Source organism: Pangasianodon hypophthalmus, chromosome 26, assembly GCF_027358585.1.
Source record: "Pangasianodon hypophthalmus isolate fPanHyp1 chromosome 26, fPanHyp1.pri, whole genome shotgun sequence".
In the NCBI taxonomy this organism is placed as follows: domain Eukaryota; kingdom Metazoa; phylum Chordata; class Actinopteri; order Siluriformes; family Pangasiidae; genus Pangasianodon; species Pangasianodon hypophthalmus.
The window spans coordinates 3,065,846-3,087,855 of NC_069735.1; the positions used below are offsets into that span (position 1 = coordinate 3,065,846).

The following is a 22,010-nucleotide window of genomic DNA, read 5'->3' on the forward strand; positions in this document are numbered from 1 at the left end:
AGAACATTTTGAGCACAGTGAATGTGAGTTGGCCGTGTCAAGACTTTCCATTTCAGTAAAATGAAAAGCTTTGGCCATAAAGTCGCGGATCCCCAACCGGCAGATTGAGTGTTTAAAACATTTAAGACGAGTGTGCCGGAGGGCAGCGGAGCAGCTAAGCGCACTGGACGTTGTCTTACATATCAAATACCAGATCCAGAAGTGTGTGTGTGATTACTGGAGACATTTTACAGTGAAAATATTGTGACAGATTATGTTTCGATTCAGGCTTTAACACTGCACGTGCACATATGGAGGATGTGAACGTGAACGTCACCTCGAAAGCTGTCACCTAAATCCTGTGCTCACTTTGAGGCGAGAAAGTGAGAAAAACATCAGCTGTATGTGTCCTAGTTTTTCTAGCTTTTCATTTTATAGCACACTAAGCACAATTTCCTGACTTTTTTTTTTTTTTTTGCTAAATCAATAATATGTACAAACACAAACTAGCTTTACAGTAAACAAAGTAAAACACGAACTAGCATTATAGTAAACAGTAACACATGAACTAGCGTTATAGTGAACAAAGTAAAACACAAACTAGCTTTATAGTAAACAGAGTAAAACACAAACTAGCGTTATAGTGAACAAAGTAAAACACAAACTAGCGTTATAGTAAACAGAGTAAGACACAAACTAGCTTTATGGTAAACAAAGTAAAACACGAACTAGCTTTATAGTAAACAGAGTAAAACACGAACTAGATTTATAGTAAACAAAGTAAAACACGAACTAGCTTTATAGTAAACAAAGTAAGACACAAACTAGCTTTATGGTAAACAGAGTAAAACACAAACTAGCTTTATGGTAAACAGAGTAAAACACGAACTAGCTTTATAGTAAACAGAGTAAAACACAAACTAGCTTTATAGTAAACAGAGTAAGACACAAACTAGCTTTATGGTAAACAAAGTAAAACACGAACTAGCTTTATAGTAAACAAAGTAAAACACGAACTAGATTTATAGTAAACAGAGTAAAACATGAACTAGCTTTATAGTAAACAAAGTAAAACACGAACTAGCTTTATAGTAAACAGAGTAAAACACAAACTAGCTTTATAGTAAAGAGTAAAACACGAACTAGATTTATAGTAAACAGAGTAAAACATGAACTAGCTTTATAGTAAACAGAGTAAAACACAAACTAGCTTTATAGTAAAGAGTAAAACACAAACTAGCTTTATAGTAAACAGAGTAAAACACAAACGAGCTTTATAGTAAACAGAGTAAAACACAAACTAGATTTATAGTAAACTGAGTAAAACACACTAGCTACTACTAGTTTTAGCCTTTTTTTAGTTTTAGCTTAACTAGTTAACTAGCTTTATAGTAAACAGAGTAAAACACAAACTAGCTACTACTAGTTTTAGCTTTTTTTTAGTTTCAGCTTTACTAGTTTTTAGTTTTAGCTTTATAACTAGCTTTATAGTGAACAAAGTAAAACACAAACTAGCATTATAGTAAACAGAGTAAAACATGAACTAGTTTTATAGTAAACAGAGTAAAACATGAACTAGCTTTATAGTAACAGAGTAACACACAAACTATTATTATAGTTTTGGTATATTGCTAGCATATTATCATGTGAAAAACAGCATGCTTAGAAGAAGCGTTTGTTTTTAAACTTACAGACTAGCATTACTGTAAACAGCCTAACACACATGCTAGCATTATGTTAAACAGACTAAAACGCAAACTAGCATTATAACAAACGGGCTAAACTAGTTTTAATGAACTAGCTTGAACTATCAATTGGCAAGTAGCATTACAGTAAACAAACTAGCATTCTAGTAAACACTAACTACAAACTAAAATGTTTTCGCATTAAAGCAGTTTAGAATTTTGAAACATGGTTATTTCTTTAACGGCTAAACACTGGACATATGTACAGGTCATGCAGCTCAGCATTGTTTCTCTCCCTCTCTCTCTCTCTGTCCTGCTCATTTTCATGGCTAATTAAGTTTTCAGCTCGCGTTGCCGTTAGCGAGCCTGTTGTCACCGCAGTGTAAGTGATCCGCATTGATTTTAGTGACTCATTTCTTTTTAATCGCGCGGTTTTGATGTGGAGCAGAAACCCGAGGCGGCTGTGAGCCCACCGCGAGCTCCCCGATATTTCCTGTCCTTGTAAAGAAGCGGGTAAAAATACACACAAACACGAGCATCAGCGCAGGAACCGGGGACGGAGCGGGTGGAGAACGTTAAAGGAGGAAAACCGAACTCTATAAACACATCTGGGTAAAGATGAGCAGGAATTTCTCAGCGAGCCAGACACACACACACACACACACACACACACACACACACACACACACACACACACACACATTCAGCTCACTAGCATTAACATCACTGATACAGTAAACTATTATTATTATTATTATTATTATTATTATTTTCAATTCTTTATTTCATTCTTTTTCTTTTTTTATCTCTTTCTTTGCCACATCTTTTTCAAATCGTCCTTCCTTCCTTCATTCCTTCTTTCTTTCTTTAATTAATACTTCGTAGTTGTTTTCATCTTTTTGTTTTTTCATCAACCATCCTGTCTTTTTTTCCTCCATTCATACCTTTAATGACATTTCTCTTTCATTTTTCCTTGCTTTGTTTTTTCTCTCTCTCTTTTATTATTTTTTTCTTTTTCCTTTTTATCTCCCTATCCTGTCTTTCTTTGTTTAATCTTTTTTTCTTTAATTATTCCTATTTTGGCTCACTTTCCTGTCCACATCGCCATCCCTTCCCTTAGTTTTTCTTTTGTCATTCCCCATTGCATCTTTTCTTTATTTATCTTATCTTTTTTTTCCATTTTTTCTTCTTGGTTTGTTTTCTTTCTTTATTTGCCATCTTTCGTTATTTCAGCTTTCACTATTTTTCTGTTATTTCCTTCTCTCTACTATCTTTCTTTCTTACTTTCTTTCTTTCTAACATTTTGTTTTTCATCTTTGTGTCCATTTTTTTCACCTCTCCATACTTCCTTTTTCCTTTTTTTTCATATCCCATCCTGTCTTTTTTCCCCCATTTATTGTTTTTATCTTCCTTTTATTATTTTTACCATTTAATGTTTATTCTTTGCTTTGCTTTGTTTTCTTTCTTTCTGAGCAAATCTTTCCTTTATCTACTTATTCAGGTCATTACTACATCGTTTATTTATTTACTAACTAATTATTTAATGTATTTATACTCTTTCAACTACTTTAATTATTTTCTAATTTGTTATTCCCTAGTTTTCTTTATTTACTTTACCTCTGACTTTACTGTCTTTATTTCTTAATTCTTTTGTTCTGCTTTCTAGATGCAAATAAAGATAGAGTAATATAAAAAGTAATAAATTAATATAAAAAAAAATATATAATATTTTTCTTTGACTTATGTGTTTATTTGCATCTTGAATAATCAGTGTAGGACGACTCTTTATCTTTCCCATCTCGGCATCCCTCGTTCCCACGTCTTCCCTCACTCTGACTTCCTTGTTATCCGAGATCTGTCCATCTCTCTCCATCCGTCTCTCTCTCTCTCCGTCTGTCTTTCTCTCCGCGGAGTGATGGAGCGTGCGACGGCGGTGATGGATTTGACAGGTACAAACCCCGACAGAGATGCGGAGACAGATAAAGTGTTTCATTCACACCATCACACCATCACACCATCCGTCGCTCTCTTTCATCCTCTCTCTGTGTCTCACTCTCACACTGTCTCACTCTCTCTGTCTCACTCTCACACTGGTGCTCTCTTTCCAACACTCAGCATCTCTCTTTTTTCTCTTTATATAACCACATCCTTTAAACCCACCATATGTGTGTATAAGTGTTAAGGTGTTAATCCTCCCTTCTGTGTCATACCTGATGTACATGATGCTGTAGTGTGTAGGAGTAGGCAGCGCTACACATTTGGAGCGTGTCCCTGAACTCTTTTCTAGCTATGTGACAGCTGTGGCTTTTCCTCTGGGGAAATAAATAAAAATTGAGTGTTTACTTAGAGGAAACATTCAATCAGCATGCCTGTGGTTAAACTCGCTGTAACACCCAACTGCGACATTTTAAACACTAAGCATTCCAGGATACGCCACTTCCTCCTGCAATCCTTTTTTTTTTTTTTTTTTTTTTTAACCTCGCACACTTCAAAATAGTTGCAATTACAACACCTCGGTTAGAGTGAAGCAGCAGGAGCTGAATATAAACCATGGATAAATGATAGACTTAACGTTGAAGAGTGTCAAAAGTCATGATGGAAAAGAATGATGGGGGGAAAAAAGAGAAAAAATAAAAGTAAAAGGCATTTCATTAACTCTCCCTCCTGGTCGCTCCCTAATTAGTGAAGGTGAACACAGTCGAGCACTAAATGAGCTTTTTTGTTTGTTTTGTTTATTGCTTCAATGATTTTATTACTTGAGAGCTGCTACAGAGACGCCCATGACTACACCCATTAAACCCTAACGCTAATTACTTCTGACTCCGCCCACCACACCCACCAATCCCTGTTAACTCCCAGTACCACTGTATTCCATCACATAAATGACAAGCACACTAGTTACTACTGAACGCACCAACACAGCTACTAATTATTATTCACTAATTATTATTCACTAATTATTAATCCAGACTCCACCCACCAAAACTACTAATTATTTCTGACTCATCCCAACAATTACAGCTGACTTCAGCTACTACACCCACTAATAATTGCTAGCTCCACCCACTACACTTACTGATTATTATTCATGCCGACTCCATCCAACACACCCACTAAGAATGCTGATTCCATCCACCCTACTATTTTCCTTTGACTCCAGCAACCCCACCCACTAATTACTTCTGCCTCCATCCACCACATTAATCTTGACTCCACCCAGCCACATCAACTAATTAGTTTTAACTCCACCCACCACATCCACTAATTTATTTCTGAATTCACCCACCACACCTGTTATTTTTTTTCTGACTCCACCCACCCCACTCACTAATTACTTTTCACTCTACCCACTACAGTGACTAATTACTTTTGCCTCCACCCACCCCATGAATTACTTCTGACTCCACCCATTACACTAATTACTTCAGACTCCACCAACACCCCCACTAATTACTACTGCCTCCATATGCCACCCTAACTAATGTTCACTTCTCCCACCACACGCACTAATTACTAATGACTCCACCCATCACACCCACTAATCACCTCAGACTCCATCCACCTTGCTCATTATTTTCTGCTGACTCCACCCACCACAATAATTACTGTTTACTCCACCAGGCACATCCATTTATTACTTCTGACTCCACCCACTTCACTCATTAACTGCTTATCATCTAATCCACCCACCACACCCACTAATTACCTCTGACTCCATCCACCAATCAGTTAACCAAACATTTCGGTTTGGTAATAAAATGCAGATTAAACTGAAAGTTCTGAAATTCAACCCAGATAAGTGTGAATATATCAGACTTTTTGTTGCCTCTGTAGGCGCCCTCTTTAGCGCTTCAGTGCTTTCTATTTTAGACTTAAAGTTATAACATGGAGCTAATATTAAAAGCCACTTCAGGATCCATTTCAAGTTAAAGCATCCTACTCGCTCTGCAGCTCAGATCTCAGATCTCAGCGAGAGGAAACTTTTCAGTACACAGTTTGAGGTGAACGCTGAACCTTTGACGAGTTTCAAATTCTGAAAATAAAATAAACAATAAATGTGTCCTCGTTTCCCCCCCTGCGGCATGTCGGTGATTCACTCGCTCCGCGCCACCGCACAGAATTTACAAATAAAAAACGCCTCTGTTTGTCTTCTTCCTCAGACAGCTCGGAGCTCTGAGCTTCTGGGGAAGAATTCATTTATCTTCAGTAACCGCTTTATCCTGAACATTGTGGATCTCATTAACACTGGACGCAAGGTAGAAGAATTCACCCCTTGATGGAACACCAGTCCATTACAGGGCACCATTCACACACTTATTCACACCTAGCGGCAATTAAGCATAGCCAATCCATCTCTCTGTTTGTTTTTGGACAGTGGGAGGAAACTGGAGAACCCTACTACTAACAATCCATAACCCTGAAGAAGACATCATGGTTCTCTAGAATATTTCTATAAAAAGGGGTAAAAAGCAAGAAGAGATCTTGAAATTGGGGAAGAGCTCTGAAAAGAGGTGGCAGGGTGGATCTAAAAGCTAATAGTGGTTATCTGGAATGGGAAAAGGGGTGTGGCTTGGCTCAGATAGGTGGAGTTTGGATATATGAATGAATATAGTCTAGAAAAGAAGGATGGGTTTTAGAAGATGAGTGGGTGGAGTCTTGAAAGACAGAACCATGGTTATATTTTCTGATCTAATTCAGTTGTGAAAAGAAAAGACGGCTGAAGTAAGAAAGGCCCAAAAAAAATGTTCATAAAAGGGGCGGAGTCTGGAAATAGGGGGAGTGGTTTGGATAAGGATCAGGAAATAGTGGGAGGAGTCCAGAAAATAAGTAGGTAAAGGGATATAGAAAAGAGAGTGTGGTCGATGGGAAGGGAAGACGTGGAAAAGTGGGTGGAGCCAGCTAGCTAATGTTAGAAAACTACAGCCCCAGAATTATTGGCACCCTTGAAGGTGAAGATGGTTTAAAAAAAAAAAAAAAAAAAAAAAATTAAAAAGGTTTGGTAAAAATGTTGAAAATATGTTTAACTGACATAAACTTATTCTTAGAATTTTTTTAAAAACCTTATGAGTCAGAAATATTGGCACCCTGCATTTAGTACTTTAGTAAATAAATTTTAAAATCAATGTTACTTCAGTGATCAGTTATATTTTTATTACAGTAGATAAAATTGTCTTCAATGAAATAAATGTGAAATATAAACAAATTTATTCTTGCTTTCTTTAAAGGTTAGATTTTGCTCATATAACTTTTTCTTACAATCTTGACCAAGGGTGCCAATAATTCTGGACCTGACTGTATTGTACAGGGAAATTAAAACCAAACACAAAATTCTGTTGATCATGATAACTTCAAATAATAAACCCTAATAACAAACACAAGTCTCTTATCGTACCTGATAAAACTTAAACTGAGCTACAGTTTTACGTGTAATTTAAAAAAAAAAATGTCTGGGGCGTGTCTGGGGCAGATTTTATGAAGCTCGGTGTTTGTTCTACATATTTTTTTTTTATCGCTGAAGATGGAGGCACGTCTCTATTGAGCCTAATGTGTTTTTCTCCGTTATTAAATCTCTCGAGTCTCTCTGACCTCTCAACGTTAATTGCGTTTGCTGTTATTTCATTTTTCCATTTTGTGCCTGAAGCCTGCAGCCATTCGTTCCTTTTTATTTTTTCAACAGCACTCGCGCTTTCACTTCCTCTTTCAAAGCCCTAATTGACAATCAAGTCTTAAATCTTCCTCTCTCACTCTGTCTCTCTCTCTCTCTCTCGGCTGTAATGAAAGAGCGAGACACCTGCAGGCGGTTCTATCGTTCAGGAGCGGGCCTAAATGAAAAGATCAAACACTTTCATGCCACCCTCGTTCATCCAGAGTGCACTTGGATCGATAGTCTCACTCCGGCCGTGGTAATAGGTTCCCTACGAGCGCAAATTAATAACTGAGATTTAACGACTGAACTGTGCGAGCGGCACGGCGTCCGTCCACACTATCGACTGCAGAGACGGGATGGGACATTCAGGAGACATTCGGGTGAAGGACGCGCACGCACATGCACACACACACACACACACACACACACACACACACTGATGCCTCACTAACAGGTTGCTGAATCACACAGACTGATGAACAGAGTGGGCGTGGCTTGTAGACCATTTTGTGCTGCGAGTGTACACTTGTGCGATGTTGATCTATATAGTCTGGACAGGAAGTCGTCAAGGGGTCAAGGGGTCAAGGGCGTACTAACTAATGCTTCAAGAATTAAAACATCAAGTTTCAAATGTAAGAAGAGGGGACTGAAAAAGAGCAAGCATCTCTTTCTTGTCTTTCTGTCTTTTTTCTACTCATTTTACTTGACTTCTTTCTTTCTTTCTTAATTATTACTTCTTATTTTTCATCTTTGTATCCCTCCATCCTGTTTTTTTTCACCTTTCCTTATTCCTTTTTCATGTCCCATCCTCTTTTTTTTTCCTCTATTCATCCTTTTAACCCTTTTCTCTTTCATTTTTCCTTGCTTTGCTTATCCTCCTTTTCTATATTCTCTCTTTCTTTATTTAATCTTTTTTTCTTTAATTATTTCTATTTTTCCACACTGTACTTTGTTTTTCACCTCTCCATCCATTCCTTTATATATATTTTTTTTCTTTTTTTCATCCCCATCATATCTTTTCTTTACCTATCTCATCTTTTCATTGTCTGTCTCTCTTTCTTTCGACATTTTCCCCACTCTTTATCCCTTTCTTTGTATTTTCGTTCTTTCTACTTTTCTGTTTTTTTCTTTCTTCCTTTCTTTTCTCATTTCCGTTATTGGCTTTACTCACATTCATTCTTAATTCACTCATTCTTCTCTTTTATGCCTTCTTACCTATTCTTCTTTCTTCTTCTCTTCCTCCCTCCTTTTCATTCTTTTTTGACTTTTCTCTCATTCATTTCTTTCTCTCTCTTATTTTCCCTCTTTCTCCATCTTTCTTAGCTCCTTGCACGCACTGTGTGCTTCATTCAGTAAATGCAAATCTAGTTATTAGTGTGTGTGTGTGTGTGTGTGTGTGTGTGTGTGTGTGTGTGTGTGTGTGTGTGTAGACTCCATGCTCCTGGTAGCTGAGAGGTTGAAGGGGCCGTTTAACATTGAGGCCGTGATGGAGCCGATCGACTTGAAGATCTCTGAGGCCATCATGACCATGCAGGAAAACAGCATACAAGTCTCCGCCAAGGTACACACACACACACACACACACACACACACAGACTTTCTATGACTTCTTATAACAGTAATGTTGATTGTGTAGCAAGTCTGGCCATGGGCAGTGTCCCAAACCACCATACTATTACTCTGGTCATTTCCTAATTACACTCATAGTAACCTATTTATAGGGTTCTATGTTGTAGATTTGGGACGTAGCCGTAGTGCATAGCCACTTTTCATGGTAACCAGGAAAGCCTTGTTTTTGGCTCACTATTTAGTGGAGAAGTATGACTGTTTGGGACGCAACCTAAGACACGTATTACACATATTTGAAGGCTGTTTTGGTAACCATGGTAACCACTTTGTTGTTGTTGCTGTTGTGTGAAGGTGTTTCAGGGTTGTGGTCATCCCAAACCAGTTAGATCCGGATCAGGTCGGAGCACCCGCGAGGTGTTCAATGCTCGTTTCAAACCCTACAGCCCCGAAGACATGACTCCATCAGAGAGCAGCGGCCTCGACAGACTGGTGAGTGTCTGTGTGTCTCTCTGTCTGTGTGTCTCTCTGTGTGTCTCTCTGTGTGTCTCTCTGTGTGTCTCTCTGTGTGTCTCTCTGTGTGTCTGTCTGTGTGTCTCACTGTCTGTGTGTCTCACTGTCTGTGTGTCTGTGTCTCTCTGTCTGTGTTTTTGTCTGTGTGTCTCTCTGTCTGTGTGTCTCTCTGTCTGTGTGTCTCTCTGTCTGTGTGTCTGTGTGTCTCACTGTCTGTGTGTCTGTGTGTCTCACTGTCTGTGTGTCTCTCTGTCTGTGTGTCTGTGTGTCTCTCTGTGTGTGTGTCTGTGTGTCTCACTGTCTGTGTGTCTCTCTGTCTGTGTGTCTGTGTGTCTCTCTGTGTGTCTCTCTGTCTGTCTGTCTGTCTCTCTGTGTCTGTGTGTCTCTCTGTCTGTGTGTCTGTCTGCCTGCTTGTGTGTGCATCTGTCTGTCTGTCTGTCTGTCTGTGTGTGTGTGTGTGTGTGTGTGTCTGCCTGCCTGTCTGTCATTGTGTCTCTCTGTCTGTGTGTCTGTCTGTCATTTTGTCTGTCTGTCTGTCTGTCAGGAAATGGCTCAATCTCTGTGTTATTTCTCACACTGCTTCCCAGAGGAGCGTCTGGAGAACAATGCAGGACAGCGTAAGCTGACAATCCACCTACTCTTTCTCTCTCTTTCTCTCTCTTTCTCTCTCTCTCTCTCTCTCTCTCTCTCTCTCTCTCTCTCTCTCACACACACACACACACACACACACACACACACACACACACGCGCGCGCGCACCCACAGCTGTATAATAGTCATGTGCATATAAACTACAATGTGTTGTACAGAGGTTTGAGTTCTCTGTATTTATATCTTTCAGGTTCACTTTTCTTTCTTTCTTTCTTTCTTTCTTTTTTTATCTTTCTATTGTAATTTTTCTTTCTTTCTTTCTTTCTGTTTCATTCTCTCATCTTCCTATTTCTCTTTCTCTCTCTCTCTCTCCCACAGATATGATTTTCTTATATTTTGTATTTATAATATAAAACACTAGGGACACTATATATAAGTGCACTACACATTAGAGATAACCCTTCACGCTTGGAACACAGCCAAGAAAAAAAGAGTGAGAAAGTTTGACGAACTTGACTATAATTTCCTATAGCATGCACTAAATAAATAAACTATCCACTATTACATTAAGAATGGATTATCTAAACACAAAATGTATTTATTTTTGTTGATGAATTTATCAGATCATTCTCGTCTGTTTACACTGAATCATCAGCCTGCTGCCTGAAGACCCCTTTCCCCAAAGCACACTTTACTAAACGTCTCCTTCGTTTGTGCCCTCCACACTACACGGGGATAAATAAGAATAAGATTCTCAGGACTACCCGGTCCTGTCAGAGAAACACGCTAATGGACTCAACCCCCAGAGGAACACGCAGGTCTGTGTGTTAGCTCACCTCGAGAACCTCAGCACTGAGGCTAACAGTGGAACACTCTCAGCAGCTCTTCTATGCTATTTCAGCTAAATAAAATAACAAATATACTATAGAACATCCAGATGTTTAGCTAATCAAACCCACTCGTGTATCCTAGTGTACACTTCAGCCTGGTTCTCACTAAACTCAAGAGATCAGACAATACAATAATAGCAAAACGGTTCATAAAATAAATTAAAATTTCCAAACTAAATATGAATAAATTTATTTATATAAAATAGCAAACTTTGAATATAAAGGGCAGAAAGAAAATAGCATTACTGTAAATAAAGTAAGTTAAGACTAGTATAATAATAGCATGAAAAGGACAAGTTAATAAAAATAATAATAATAATAATAATAATAATAATAATAAGCACAAGAACTGTGAATAAACCAAATTAAAACCAAACTAAAAAATTTTTTTTTTAATTATATATATTTTTTTAAACTTAATTTTAAATATATAATTAGATCAAAATGTAATGAAATAAACTAAATAAAATATAATTAAATTGGGTAAATAATAGAAGTGTAGAACTGTGAAAAAGCCAAAATGAAATCAAAACTAGACTAAAAGTAAATTATAAAATGAGAAATCAATAAAGAATTAAATAAAATATGATTTAATAATAAGGTAAAACAAAAATCTAAGTATAGAAACATTTATCTAAGGTTAGAAGTAGCATCAGTTTGAAGAAAGTAAGAATATAAATAAGTCAAATTAAATTAAATCGCAACGCAAATAAAATAAAATGTGACGATTTAGGCATATAGGCACATACAGTACTACACTAGAGGCTAGAAACTTCTCTTACTTGTTAGTTACGTTAGCAAAACTAAATAAGCAAATATCAGAAACTAATCACGTCTTGGCTTTTTGACTACGTTTTAGGTAAAGGGATACTGTGTACACTTCATGTTTGTCTGAACTGCAGCTTTAACAGCTCTTCAGTGATTAAAGTGAGAAGGGTCAGCTTCCACTTTACGACATAAAGGGATTGCTTTGCAATATATTGCCCTTGGGTTTTTTTTTTTTTTTTTTTTGGATATCAAGCCCTGGTCCGGCCACTCTAATCCTGTCCTCTAACTCTGACTCTAAATCTCTTTTATTTTTTTTTTATGTATATTCTTTAAGCCGAGCTGCTTTGAGACGAGAGTTCGTTTCAGATCGGATTGTGTTTTTATCCCGGATCACGCACTGCTCAAACTCCAGCAGTGTTTTGCAGCAGTGCAGCACGTAATCCTAGAGAGGAGAGAAAAGAGAGAAAAGACAGACGAGTGTGTGTGTGTATGTGTATTCTCCACCCGTTCTGCTGCGGTATTAGAGTTTTATTGATTCTTCCAGGACTGGGCTTGTCAGGCGTGTCCTCGCGGGCCTTTAGTGCAGACCCAATTCATCACGCCGTGCATGACCCGAGTCTGAATGGAGGTGTTCCAAATCCTGCGAGACCAACCCTCCAGTGCCCTAGAGTGATTTCTACACAGGGAACACTGCACAAAATGGTTATTTTACTACATAAGGAACAAGGGGGTCGATTTAGGACCATGTCTGCATTTCAATACCGTTTTCGACGTGCCCTTGTCGATTTGCCCTAACGACTTAGAAGTGTCTAGCACCCAAAAAACAAGCGCAGGAGTATCTGCTGACTGACAATGTGAAGCCCCAGGCTGGGCCAAAAACGCCCTCGCTTGCGCAAATGTAAAATGATCATTAAAAACAAAACTATAATATTGTGTAACATTGAAGGATTCTTTTAAATTTGACTTTTGTGTAAACTGAAACAATTATGTAATGACAAAGCACCTTCTTTTACATACCATAAGATTCATTTTCACCGAACATTACAGGTGGGTACTTTACCACCACTTTAGCCAGCTAGCCTTTCAACTTCTTCCCAACTAATAAACTAACTTGCAGACAGTGGTGCCCATACAGTAGCTTCTTTTGCCCAAACTGATGCTTTCACCACCCAAGCCCAAACATAAGATTGTATTGCTCCAAACTGAGACTGAGTTCAGCCAAGCAGAGAGTGCTTCAACCTAAACCAAGGCTTCTTCTGTCCAAACAAAGGCTTCTACCACCCAAACTAAGGATTGTTCTGCCAAAGCCTTTTCCCACCGCTCCTTCGACAATAGCCAAGCTTTCTTCTGCTCAAACCAAGGTTCTTTCTGCACAATCCAAGACTTCTTCCACCAAATGGAGGCTTCTTCCAGCCAAGAAGGGGTGCTTCTGCCCATACCAATGTGTCATCTGTCCAAACCAAGGTTATTACCACCCAAAATGGATCTTGTTTTGCTTAAGCCAAACTAAGGATCTTTCCACCCAATCCAAAACTGAGGTCTTTTCACCTCAAAGCAAGTCTTCTTCAAAAAAAACTAAGGTTCCTTTTACCCAAACTTAAGCTTTAGCTTTGGCTTCTAAAGGGTTTCTTTCACCAAAATCAAGGCTTCTGCCACCTAAACTAAGACTTCTTATGTAAATCTGAGTCCTCTTCTACCCACCCAAACCAAGATGTCTTCTATTAAACCCAAGGTTTCTTTCACCCAAACTAAGTCTTCATCTGCCAAACCGGGGCATCTACCACCCAAACTTAAGCTTCTTCCACAAAACCGATGATTCTTCAACCCATACCAAGGCGTCATCTTTCCAAACCCAGGATTCTTCCACCCAAACTGAAGGCTTCTCTGCCAAACGAAGACTTATTTGGCCAAGCTGAAACTTTTTTCCACCCAAAACTTCTTCTGTTGAAACCAAACCAAGGCATCTTATGCACAACTTGAGGCTTCTTATACCACTCATCCACCATAGCTGGGGTTTATTGACCTCAAACCAAGATTAGTTCTGCCCAAACTAAGACTTCTTTCACCAATCTGAGTCTTCTTATGCCCAATGATATGCTATTGCCAAAACAGAATTAGCCATTCTTTAGCCGAAACCAAGCTTATTTCTCTAAAACTAATGCCTCTTACAGCTAAACTAAGGACTTCTCCAACTTTAGGCTTCTTTCACCCAAAACAAGGATTTTTTTTTGTACCCAAAACAAAATTTATTTCACCCAAACCAAAGATTCTTCCACCGAAACAAGTTTCTGCTGAAATGAAGGCTTCTTGCCAGCCTAAGACTTGCCAAACTGAGTCGTCTTCCAAGCAAAAATTAAGCTTCTTCCACAAAACCGAGAGCCCTTCCACCCAAACCAAGGATTCTTTCAGCCCATCTGAGCCTTCTTCAAACCAAACTTGACCTTCCACAGAAGCAGAGGTTTCATCATCCAAAACCAAAGTGTCTTCCACCCAAATCAAGTTCTTCTTCCAGCCAAGCTGAGGCTGTAGTCACCCCATGAATGTACAACTGCAGCATCAACAGGAAGAGTGTGTGCAGCAGGGAGCAAATTTTTCAGTAGTACTTGGTGATGTTGGCAAAATATTGTAGTATATTAACACCAAACCATAAAAGCAGGTAGAAACCAACAAACCAAATGCAAAACTTCAGGATTTTAGATATGAAATAAACAAGTCTGAGTACTAATTCATTTAGCTTTGTGCAAAGATCACTTCCTGAAATGCTGTGGCTCTAAGTGCACTTGTAAAGCGTCCTCATTATTTTGGGAGTTAAACAGCACTCTGGGTTTATAAAACAGAATGCAGTGAACGCACAGCCTGAGTGTTTGGGTCAGTGGTTTTTATCCGAGTGGAGCCTTGCTGTATAATTATAATTACTTCTGGAATGCTCACAGAGTGTTTACTGTTAACATGCTGCCGGTCTCTCACCCACAAATGTGTCCCACTAAGCGAGGTTTATTACCCGCCACATAACTGGTGTCTCCATATTCAGCACTTCCATTTCTGTGTTTTTACTTCAGGCCAAGTAGAGTGAGGGATTGCAGTAAAATAAATCAATTCTTTGAATGCAAGGGAGAAACAATGCATTTTACAGGAGGAGAAGAAGAGAGAAGTTCAGGACAGTGAACAGGATGGAAGGAGGTACAAGAGGTAAATGTAAGAAGAGAGAGGGATGAAAATGCAACCAGGCAGACAAAAGAGGAAGGGAATGATCAAGGGAAAACTTGTCAATTTGCCCTAAAGACAAGAAGAAGACAAGGATGAATAGGAAAAGTGAGAGAAGAGAAGAGTGGGTGAAAAGAAAGAAGAGAAAGAACACTGTATGACTAAGCTGACAAAAAAAAATAGCCACCATCAAGGCATATTGTTAGAACAACGTTTGTATATTCTAGTGTTTGTGATGGAGCCTTAAAAGGCAGATGTTCTCCAAAGAACACTATTAATAAATACTAGCATTTGCAACAGAGCCTTAAAAGACAATGTTCTGCTCATGAAGTGTAATATTTTAGATGGAGCCTTAAAATGGGCAACATTCAAGTGAAAACACTAACTAGATGTTAATTCTAATGCTTTGGATGGTGCCTTAAATGTTCTAAGAAGAACATTTGAAGCAGAACTAGATAATAGCCAACATTCTAGTAAGAGCAATAATCAATTCTAGCATTTGAGACAGAGCCTCAGAATGACCAAGGTTCTGGTAAAAACACTAACTAGTCATGAATTGTAACATTTGGGACAAATCCCTAAAAATGGGCAGCATGGACATTCAAAAAGAGCTTTGACAAATCATGAATTGTCAAGTCTTGCATTTGGGAAGGAGCCTTGAAAAATTCCAAGGTACTGGTCCTTAAAAATGGTGCACGCTCTAGTAGGAACACTAACTAGGTGTGAAATGTTACATTTGTGATGGAGCCTTACAATTGAACGCCATACCCATTAACAAGAAGGGAAACTTGTTTCTGAGGGTGCCTAGAGACTTTCATTTGATCTGTCTGATGTTTATTGTCCTTGTTGATGTGTGTGAGCCACCATTAGCTGCTAGCTGATGCTAATGTTCTTTGTAAATGGCTTTATATGCTTATATGAGATGCCATTAAATCCACCACTCACATTTACATTAGCGGCGAAGGCTAACGAGGCTTTAACGACGGCAGACAGAAGAACGCCAGCGGGACAATGAGGACGATAAACCAGAGATGAATCTGTTTACAGTGTGAGATATAAGTCGCAGAAATAATGCACTCTTGCACTGTTCCAACTAATGACACGTGAGTAGAAACATGCCTGAAGGCTAATGCTAATATCGATCCGATTGTCTGTTCCAGAACTAGTTTCAGGACTGGCTATTCCTATATATTATCCTATTATCAGAGTAGTGTTACACAAGGATTTGAGTCAACATCATCACTCTTGAGTCTATTTCACCAGCCCAGATACTTACTTAGAAGGCATTGCTGTGGTTTGTCCTCTTTTTCCAAAATGGTGGATTGTACTGTTAGTATATTTCATACACCCAATATCTGTACACAAAAGATGCTGAAGCTATACAGTATGTCTTTCATTTGTAAGCATTGTCATTAGCATGCTAACTACTTAGCAATCCAGCTAACCAGCTAGCTAGCTAGTAAGCCAATTTGACTTAGTCAGTAGTTCAAAGGAAAAAATACAAACACAGATATGGCTTCAGCTAGGAGTGAAGCTGAACAAAATGGCTCTCACAGTGAGGGGCGGAGACAGGAAGTGCAGCTCTGCCGCTGTTTCTCTCTTTGTTTTTTCTTCTTTCCTTTTCCCTTTTCTTTTGTTCCTCGTTTTGTCTTCTCTTCATTCTCTCTCTCTCTTCCTCTATTCTTCTATGGTTTGGTGCACACATCTGATTATGGACCTAATTTCTAACCAATTTGCAATTTGGATCATTAAGCTCCACCTACTTCGGTTTGGAGCTAATTTGCATAGTATGCAAAACTTAGTTTTGAGAACTAATTTTAAGATTTTGGTAGTATCTTCACAAAAACTTGTCGATATTCATAAACAATATGGCCACACATCACTCAATTCTATCAAGTCAGAGGGTAATTGGCTCAAACAGCTGAACTCATGATTAGTTGCATGCATTCGCATGGGTCATACATGGGGGGTGTGATCATACATAGGGGTGGAGCTAAGTGCAGGTAACTGATAATGATCTGTTTAATAAAAAAATGTCCAACACCGGCCAATCAGCTTTCAGCAGGTATCTGATAAGGTTAACATTGATCTATCGTCACGCAACTTGAATGATAGTTCGCTCTAGGGACACTCTAGTAACTGATCCAGCCTGACTCAAATTGGCCACAAGGGGACACTATTCATGTTTTTGCTCATAAAAACAAGCATATTGTATCTCGTGTAAAATAAGATGGACAGTGACATTTCTTTTTTCTCCTGATCCTTTTTTTTTCTCCTGTCTGAAACCATAAAAATATACCATTTGGACCATTTAGCTCCGCCCACTCAAATATAATATCATTTGCATAATAGTCGTATGAATGTTATTTGTCAAACTACTCATCAGTGCCCGAACCTCAATAATTATCAAAGTCATGGTGAGATTTGTAAACAATATGGCCGCCACATGCCAAACAATGCTAGTGGAGATTAGTTTAGCACTTGTTGCCTGGATTCACACTAAACTTGAAAGGTATGTTTAATACCAGATTCTGAGAAGGTCTGAAAGGGTGGTCGAAGGGTGGTTATCGATAAGGGGCGGAGTTAAGTTCAAGTAGCTGTTGCTCAGGAAATGTAATTCCAAGCTAACTAATATTTGGTGTACTACATTGTTGCGCTAATCTGTGAGTGGATTTTTAATAATGACTGGGTTCCTTCAAAAACATGGCTGCCATCTTTTTACTGTTCTATATAACTTTATTTATTGTTCAATGGTGGCAATATTTGTGAAGAGTGCTTGGACCCCGCAGATCGCTGCATGCAGCTATATTTTTCTCAAGTGTTCTCTTCTTCATATTCCTTTCTTTTTTTCTCTTCTCCCTCTTCTGATCTTCCTCCTTTTTTCTTAATTCTCTCCTCTTACAAAATTCTTTCTCTTGTGTTTAATAAATGAGCAGTGTGAGATAAACGCACAGAGCGATGAATGAATGAGGAAGCTAATGAAGTGTGTGTGTGTGTGCGTGTTTGAATCATTATCGTCATCACACTGTAATAAGAGCAGATCTGATATCTCTCAATTAAATTAGTTAGCCAGTTAGCCTCACAGAGTGCTAAAGGAAGAGGAGTGCTGTGTTTCATTTCAAAACACAACACAAACTACATGCATTTTGTGAGATAATGAGTTTTTTTTTTTTTTTTTATACTTTACTTTGTCTGAAAGAGCAACATGGGATCAGTTATAAGATATGCTGATAGAAAATAATAAGTGGGAAGAAATATGAGTAATAAATAGGATAATTGTAAGATTAGGTGAATAAATAATGCTTTTAATGCTGCCACATTGTGTGTGTGTGTGTGTGTGTGTGTGTGGTTCGCTCTCAGGCAGAAGCACAGTGTGTTACGTGGGTGTGTTACCACAGGACGTATGGTTCTGACCCCTCAGTGTGAGATCGTTCTGTTCCACATGAATAATAAATCAATTGCTGCCTTCAAAGCCGAAAGCTAAACTCCCTCCTGCAAAGCTAACACAGCTAATCACACAGCAGCTAATGTTTTCTCTCGCTGCGTTCGAGCACAGTTCGGTTTCATTGTGTGGAAAAAAAAAAAAAAAGTAAGATAAATTCCCACATGACCAGCTTTTTTTGTGGTAAAAACAAAGCTGTGTCTTTCTGACAGCTCACTCAGTATTCTCAATATGGTGGATCCTGTGGGCGTTCTGTTAGCACTTGATGCTAAGTGTAATTACAGTGAATTATTAGTTGTTAAGTGTCTTTTTTAGCAATTTAACAACACATCTGAGGTAAATGTTGATATTCTGGATAATTCTGTCTCATTTCCACTGTCCCAGCTCCTTTACATTGTCTTAAAAAGTCTATTTTAAGCTATCTTAAGTTCAGTGTCCATATAACATTGTCATCATGATTGTGACTAGTCTTCTGACCTGTATTGGGTTAAACACAAATTCACTAATTTTATATGACTATAACACAATCCAGCTTTACTCAGTACATAATGCTAACAACGCTAATGCTACAAATGCTTGCAAACCCACTTTTCCTCTGTCTAACTTTCTTTTCTCTTTTATTCTTTCTATCCATCATTTTATTTTTTTTAAATTATTTATCTTTACATCCTTTGTCCTTCCATCCCTTATTTCTTTTCTTACTATATTTCTTTATTTCAGTAAAAAAAAATCTCCACCTCACTATGTATCGTTTCTTTTTTCTTTCCCTTTAATTGTTTTTTCTGTCATTTTTCTTTCATTCTGTGATCTTTCTGCAATTATTTATTCAATTATTCCTTTTCCCTTTTCATGTTTGTCCCCCTCCATCCTTCGCCTTTTCACCTCTCCATTGTTACTCTTATTTTTTTCCCTTTTTTGCATCTCCATCTTATCTTTTTTCTCCATCCATCCATTTAATTCTTTTTCTTTCATTTTTCCTTTTTCTTTGATTATTCCTTTTTCTTTTTCATCTTTTTTCTCCCTCTGGCCTTCTGTTTTTCTGTTTCTTTTTTTTCATTCCCCCTTCTTTTCTTTATCTTTCTTTCTTTCTTTCTTTCTTTCTCTCTCATGTCCCTCCATCCTGTTTTCACCTGTCCATGCTTATCTTCTCTTTTTTCCTTTTTTCATTCCCTATCTTTCTTCTCCATCCAATTTCCCTTTCATTTTTCCTTACTTCCTTTACCCTCTTTTATTTATTATTATTTCTTTAATTCTTTTATATTTTTCTTTTTTAGTTCTTACTTTCTTCTTTAGTTTTTAGTTATTACTTTTCCATCTTTTTCTCCCTGTCCGTTGTTTTTCACCTCTCAATCCTTCCCTTTATTTTTTTCATTCCCTATCCTATCCTATCTTTTTCTTTTTCTTTCTTTCTTTCTTTCTTTCTCTCTCACCTCTCCACCTTTAGTTTTTTCCTTTTGTCATTCCCATTCTATCTTTTTTCTTAATCCATCCTTTTATTCCTTTTTCCATCTATCTTTCCTTATTTCATCCTTTTTATTTAATTATTCCTTTTTCTTGTTCATCTTTTCCCTCTGTCATTTGTTTTTCACCTCTGCATCCTTACCTATAATTTTTTTTTCTGTTTTTCTTTTTTCCATCCATTTCCTTTTTCTTTGCTTTCTTTTGGCCTTTATTTAAGTTAGTTAGTTAGTTAGTTAGTTAGTTTCTTTCTTTCTTTCTTTCTTGCTTTCTTTCTTGCTTGCTGTATAAACTGAATGCTGATGGGGAAAGTCCCTGAGCTACGTGTTGCACACTTCAGCATGGTTAAAGCCTTTACCCGGGTGCGAGAGAGCCTCAGAGACAGATGGATAAAGAGGGAACGACGTTAGAGAGGTTTTAAGTTTCATCACTGGAAGTGAAAAGACGAGTGTCACCCGGTTCATAGGTGTCGTCGTGTGAAAATAGATGGCGAGACGGTGCAACGTGAGGAGCGTCTGACTTGGAGAAAAATGTCAGGCAGGCGTTACGGGCCGGTTAGCGATGTGCTAAGTCATGTCCCTATTCCGGGACGCGCTATTGCTGCTCCGTAAATGTCCTGGCTACAATTTCAAAGGCAGCAAAGTCGTAAATTGAATTTTATTTATTGTGGTGCAGCCGAGATGCTGTTTCGCCCTGACAGTTATGAGAGACGGCTAACGGCCGGTAACTCATCACCTGTTCCTGCTCAGTGGGGGGATCACACCTTTAATATTTTACACTGTTTAAAGAATAATCACTGAATTTAACCCCAAACATGTCTTCACATGCTATGTTTTATTGATGCCTTCACTACCAACTCATACAAAGGGTTTTATATTAATGCCTGAATAAAATATTCATAATTACTTCAATAAGTAATGAACAGAGAACAGCAGAGCATCTGTAGTTTTTACTTTATTTTTTATTTATTTGTATTGTATGACAGAAGTGCCAAAATTAGTAAATAAACCATTGGTAAATTAGTAAATGATTTATATAAATTATTTTCATTTGCATAGAACAAATTCAGAGAATTATTAAAAAAAAAAAAAAATCAAGCAAAAGTATTCAAATAATTTCTAGACATTGTTTACATTTCTTTCTTTTACTAATTTAAAATAACATTACCAAAAGAAATGATCTTTCTTTAGCATTCATTTTTAAAAAACCAATGCATTTGTTGAATAATCTAATAAATATATATATATATATATATATATATATATATATATAAAACTTTCTTACTTATATTTTTACTTACTATTATGCCATAAAGACCTTATCAGCTCAATATATTGTTAGACTAATATTAGCTGAACACATCATTAGTTGATTATTACCATAATATAAGCCTAAGGGTTTATTAGCTTAATCCTGGCTTTCAAAAAAAAAAGTTATTAGCTTAATATTATCTTCTTCCATTTTAATACACCTCATTTAATTTATTACATTAATAATAGCTCAAGGAATTTTAGATTAAAATTATTTTCAATTATATTAGCTTAGGACTTCATTACCTTGATATCATCTAATGCGCTTATTTATGAGTTCAGGACTATTAGGTCATGTTTAGCTTAAAACACATTAATATCAGCTTAGGACCTTATTAGCTTAATACTAGCTTTAGACGTGATTAGCTTATTTGATGAATATTATCTTAGGACCTAATTAGTGTAATATTAGATAACGGGATTATAGCTTAATCACTTTTAATAAGCAGCATTTGATGACGTTAAAGTTTGATTTGGACACAGCCGGTGTTTAGAGATGTTAGAGTCTTCAAAAAAACTATAAAGTATTTCTAGGCTTTCATGCGCTGAGCACTGGTGTGAAACGTTTCCTGCAGTGCTACACACACACACACACACACACTGCAGTATCACGCTGCGTAAATTCACAATTAGCCAGATACACTTCACTGTAATCTAAAACAGTGTGAGTGAACCGGATTACCGGTCTTGCCCGAGGATCCTGCAGATAATAAAGCCCCTGATCTCGTGTTTGTCTGAAGACCTTTAACTTTCACACTCAGCTGTGTGGTGTTAAAGAAAAAATAAATAAATAAATCTAATGTAGGTTTGAGTACATTTACGAAACAGAGTTTAGCTGTTTGAGAGAGAAAATCTAGTTTTTGCAAAAAAAAAAAACAGTCAACTCAGACTGCACTAGTGTTATAGTGCTATAATGCCACTTTATGGTTTACAGTGCATTCAGCGTGTATCAGAATTA

General features: G+C 37.5%; 1 protein-coding gene across 2 annotated transcripts in view; it reads left to right on the forward strand.

Annotated features, from left to right (window-relative positions):
• Positions 1 to 22,010, forward strand: part of gpc6a (glypican 6a) — a 139,992-nt gene that overhangs the window by 103,121 nt on the left and 14,861 nt on the right. Inside the window, exons 5-7 of one of the 2 annotated variants that reach the window (XM_026928953.3) lie at positions 8,742 to 8,872; positions 9,232 to 9,369; positions 9,978 to 10,007. In XM_026928953.3, the coding sequence (XP_026784754.3) occupies positions 8,742 to 8,872; positions 9,232 to 9,369; positions 9,978 to 10,007 (299 nt within the window). The remainder of the gene's footprint in view (positions 1 to 8,741; positions 8,873 to 9,231; positions 9,370 to 9,977; positions 10,008 to 22,010) is intronic. The other variant, XM_026928956.3, reaches the window with a different exon arrangement.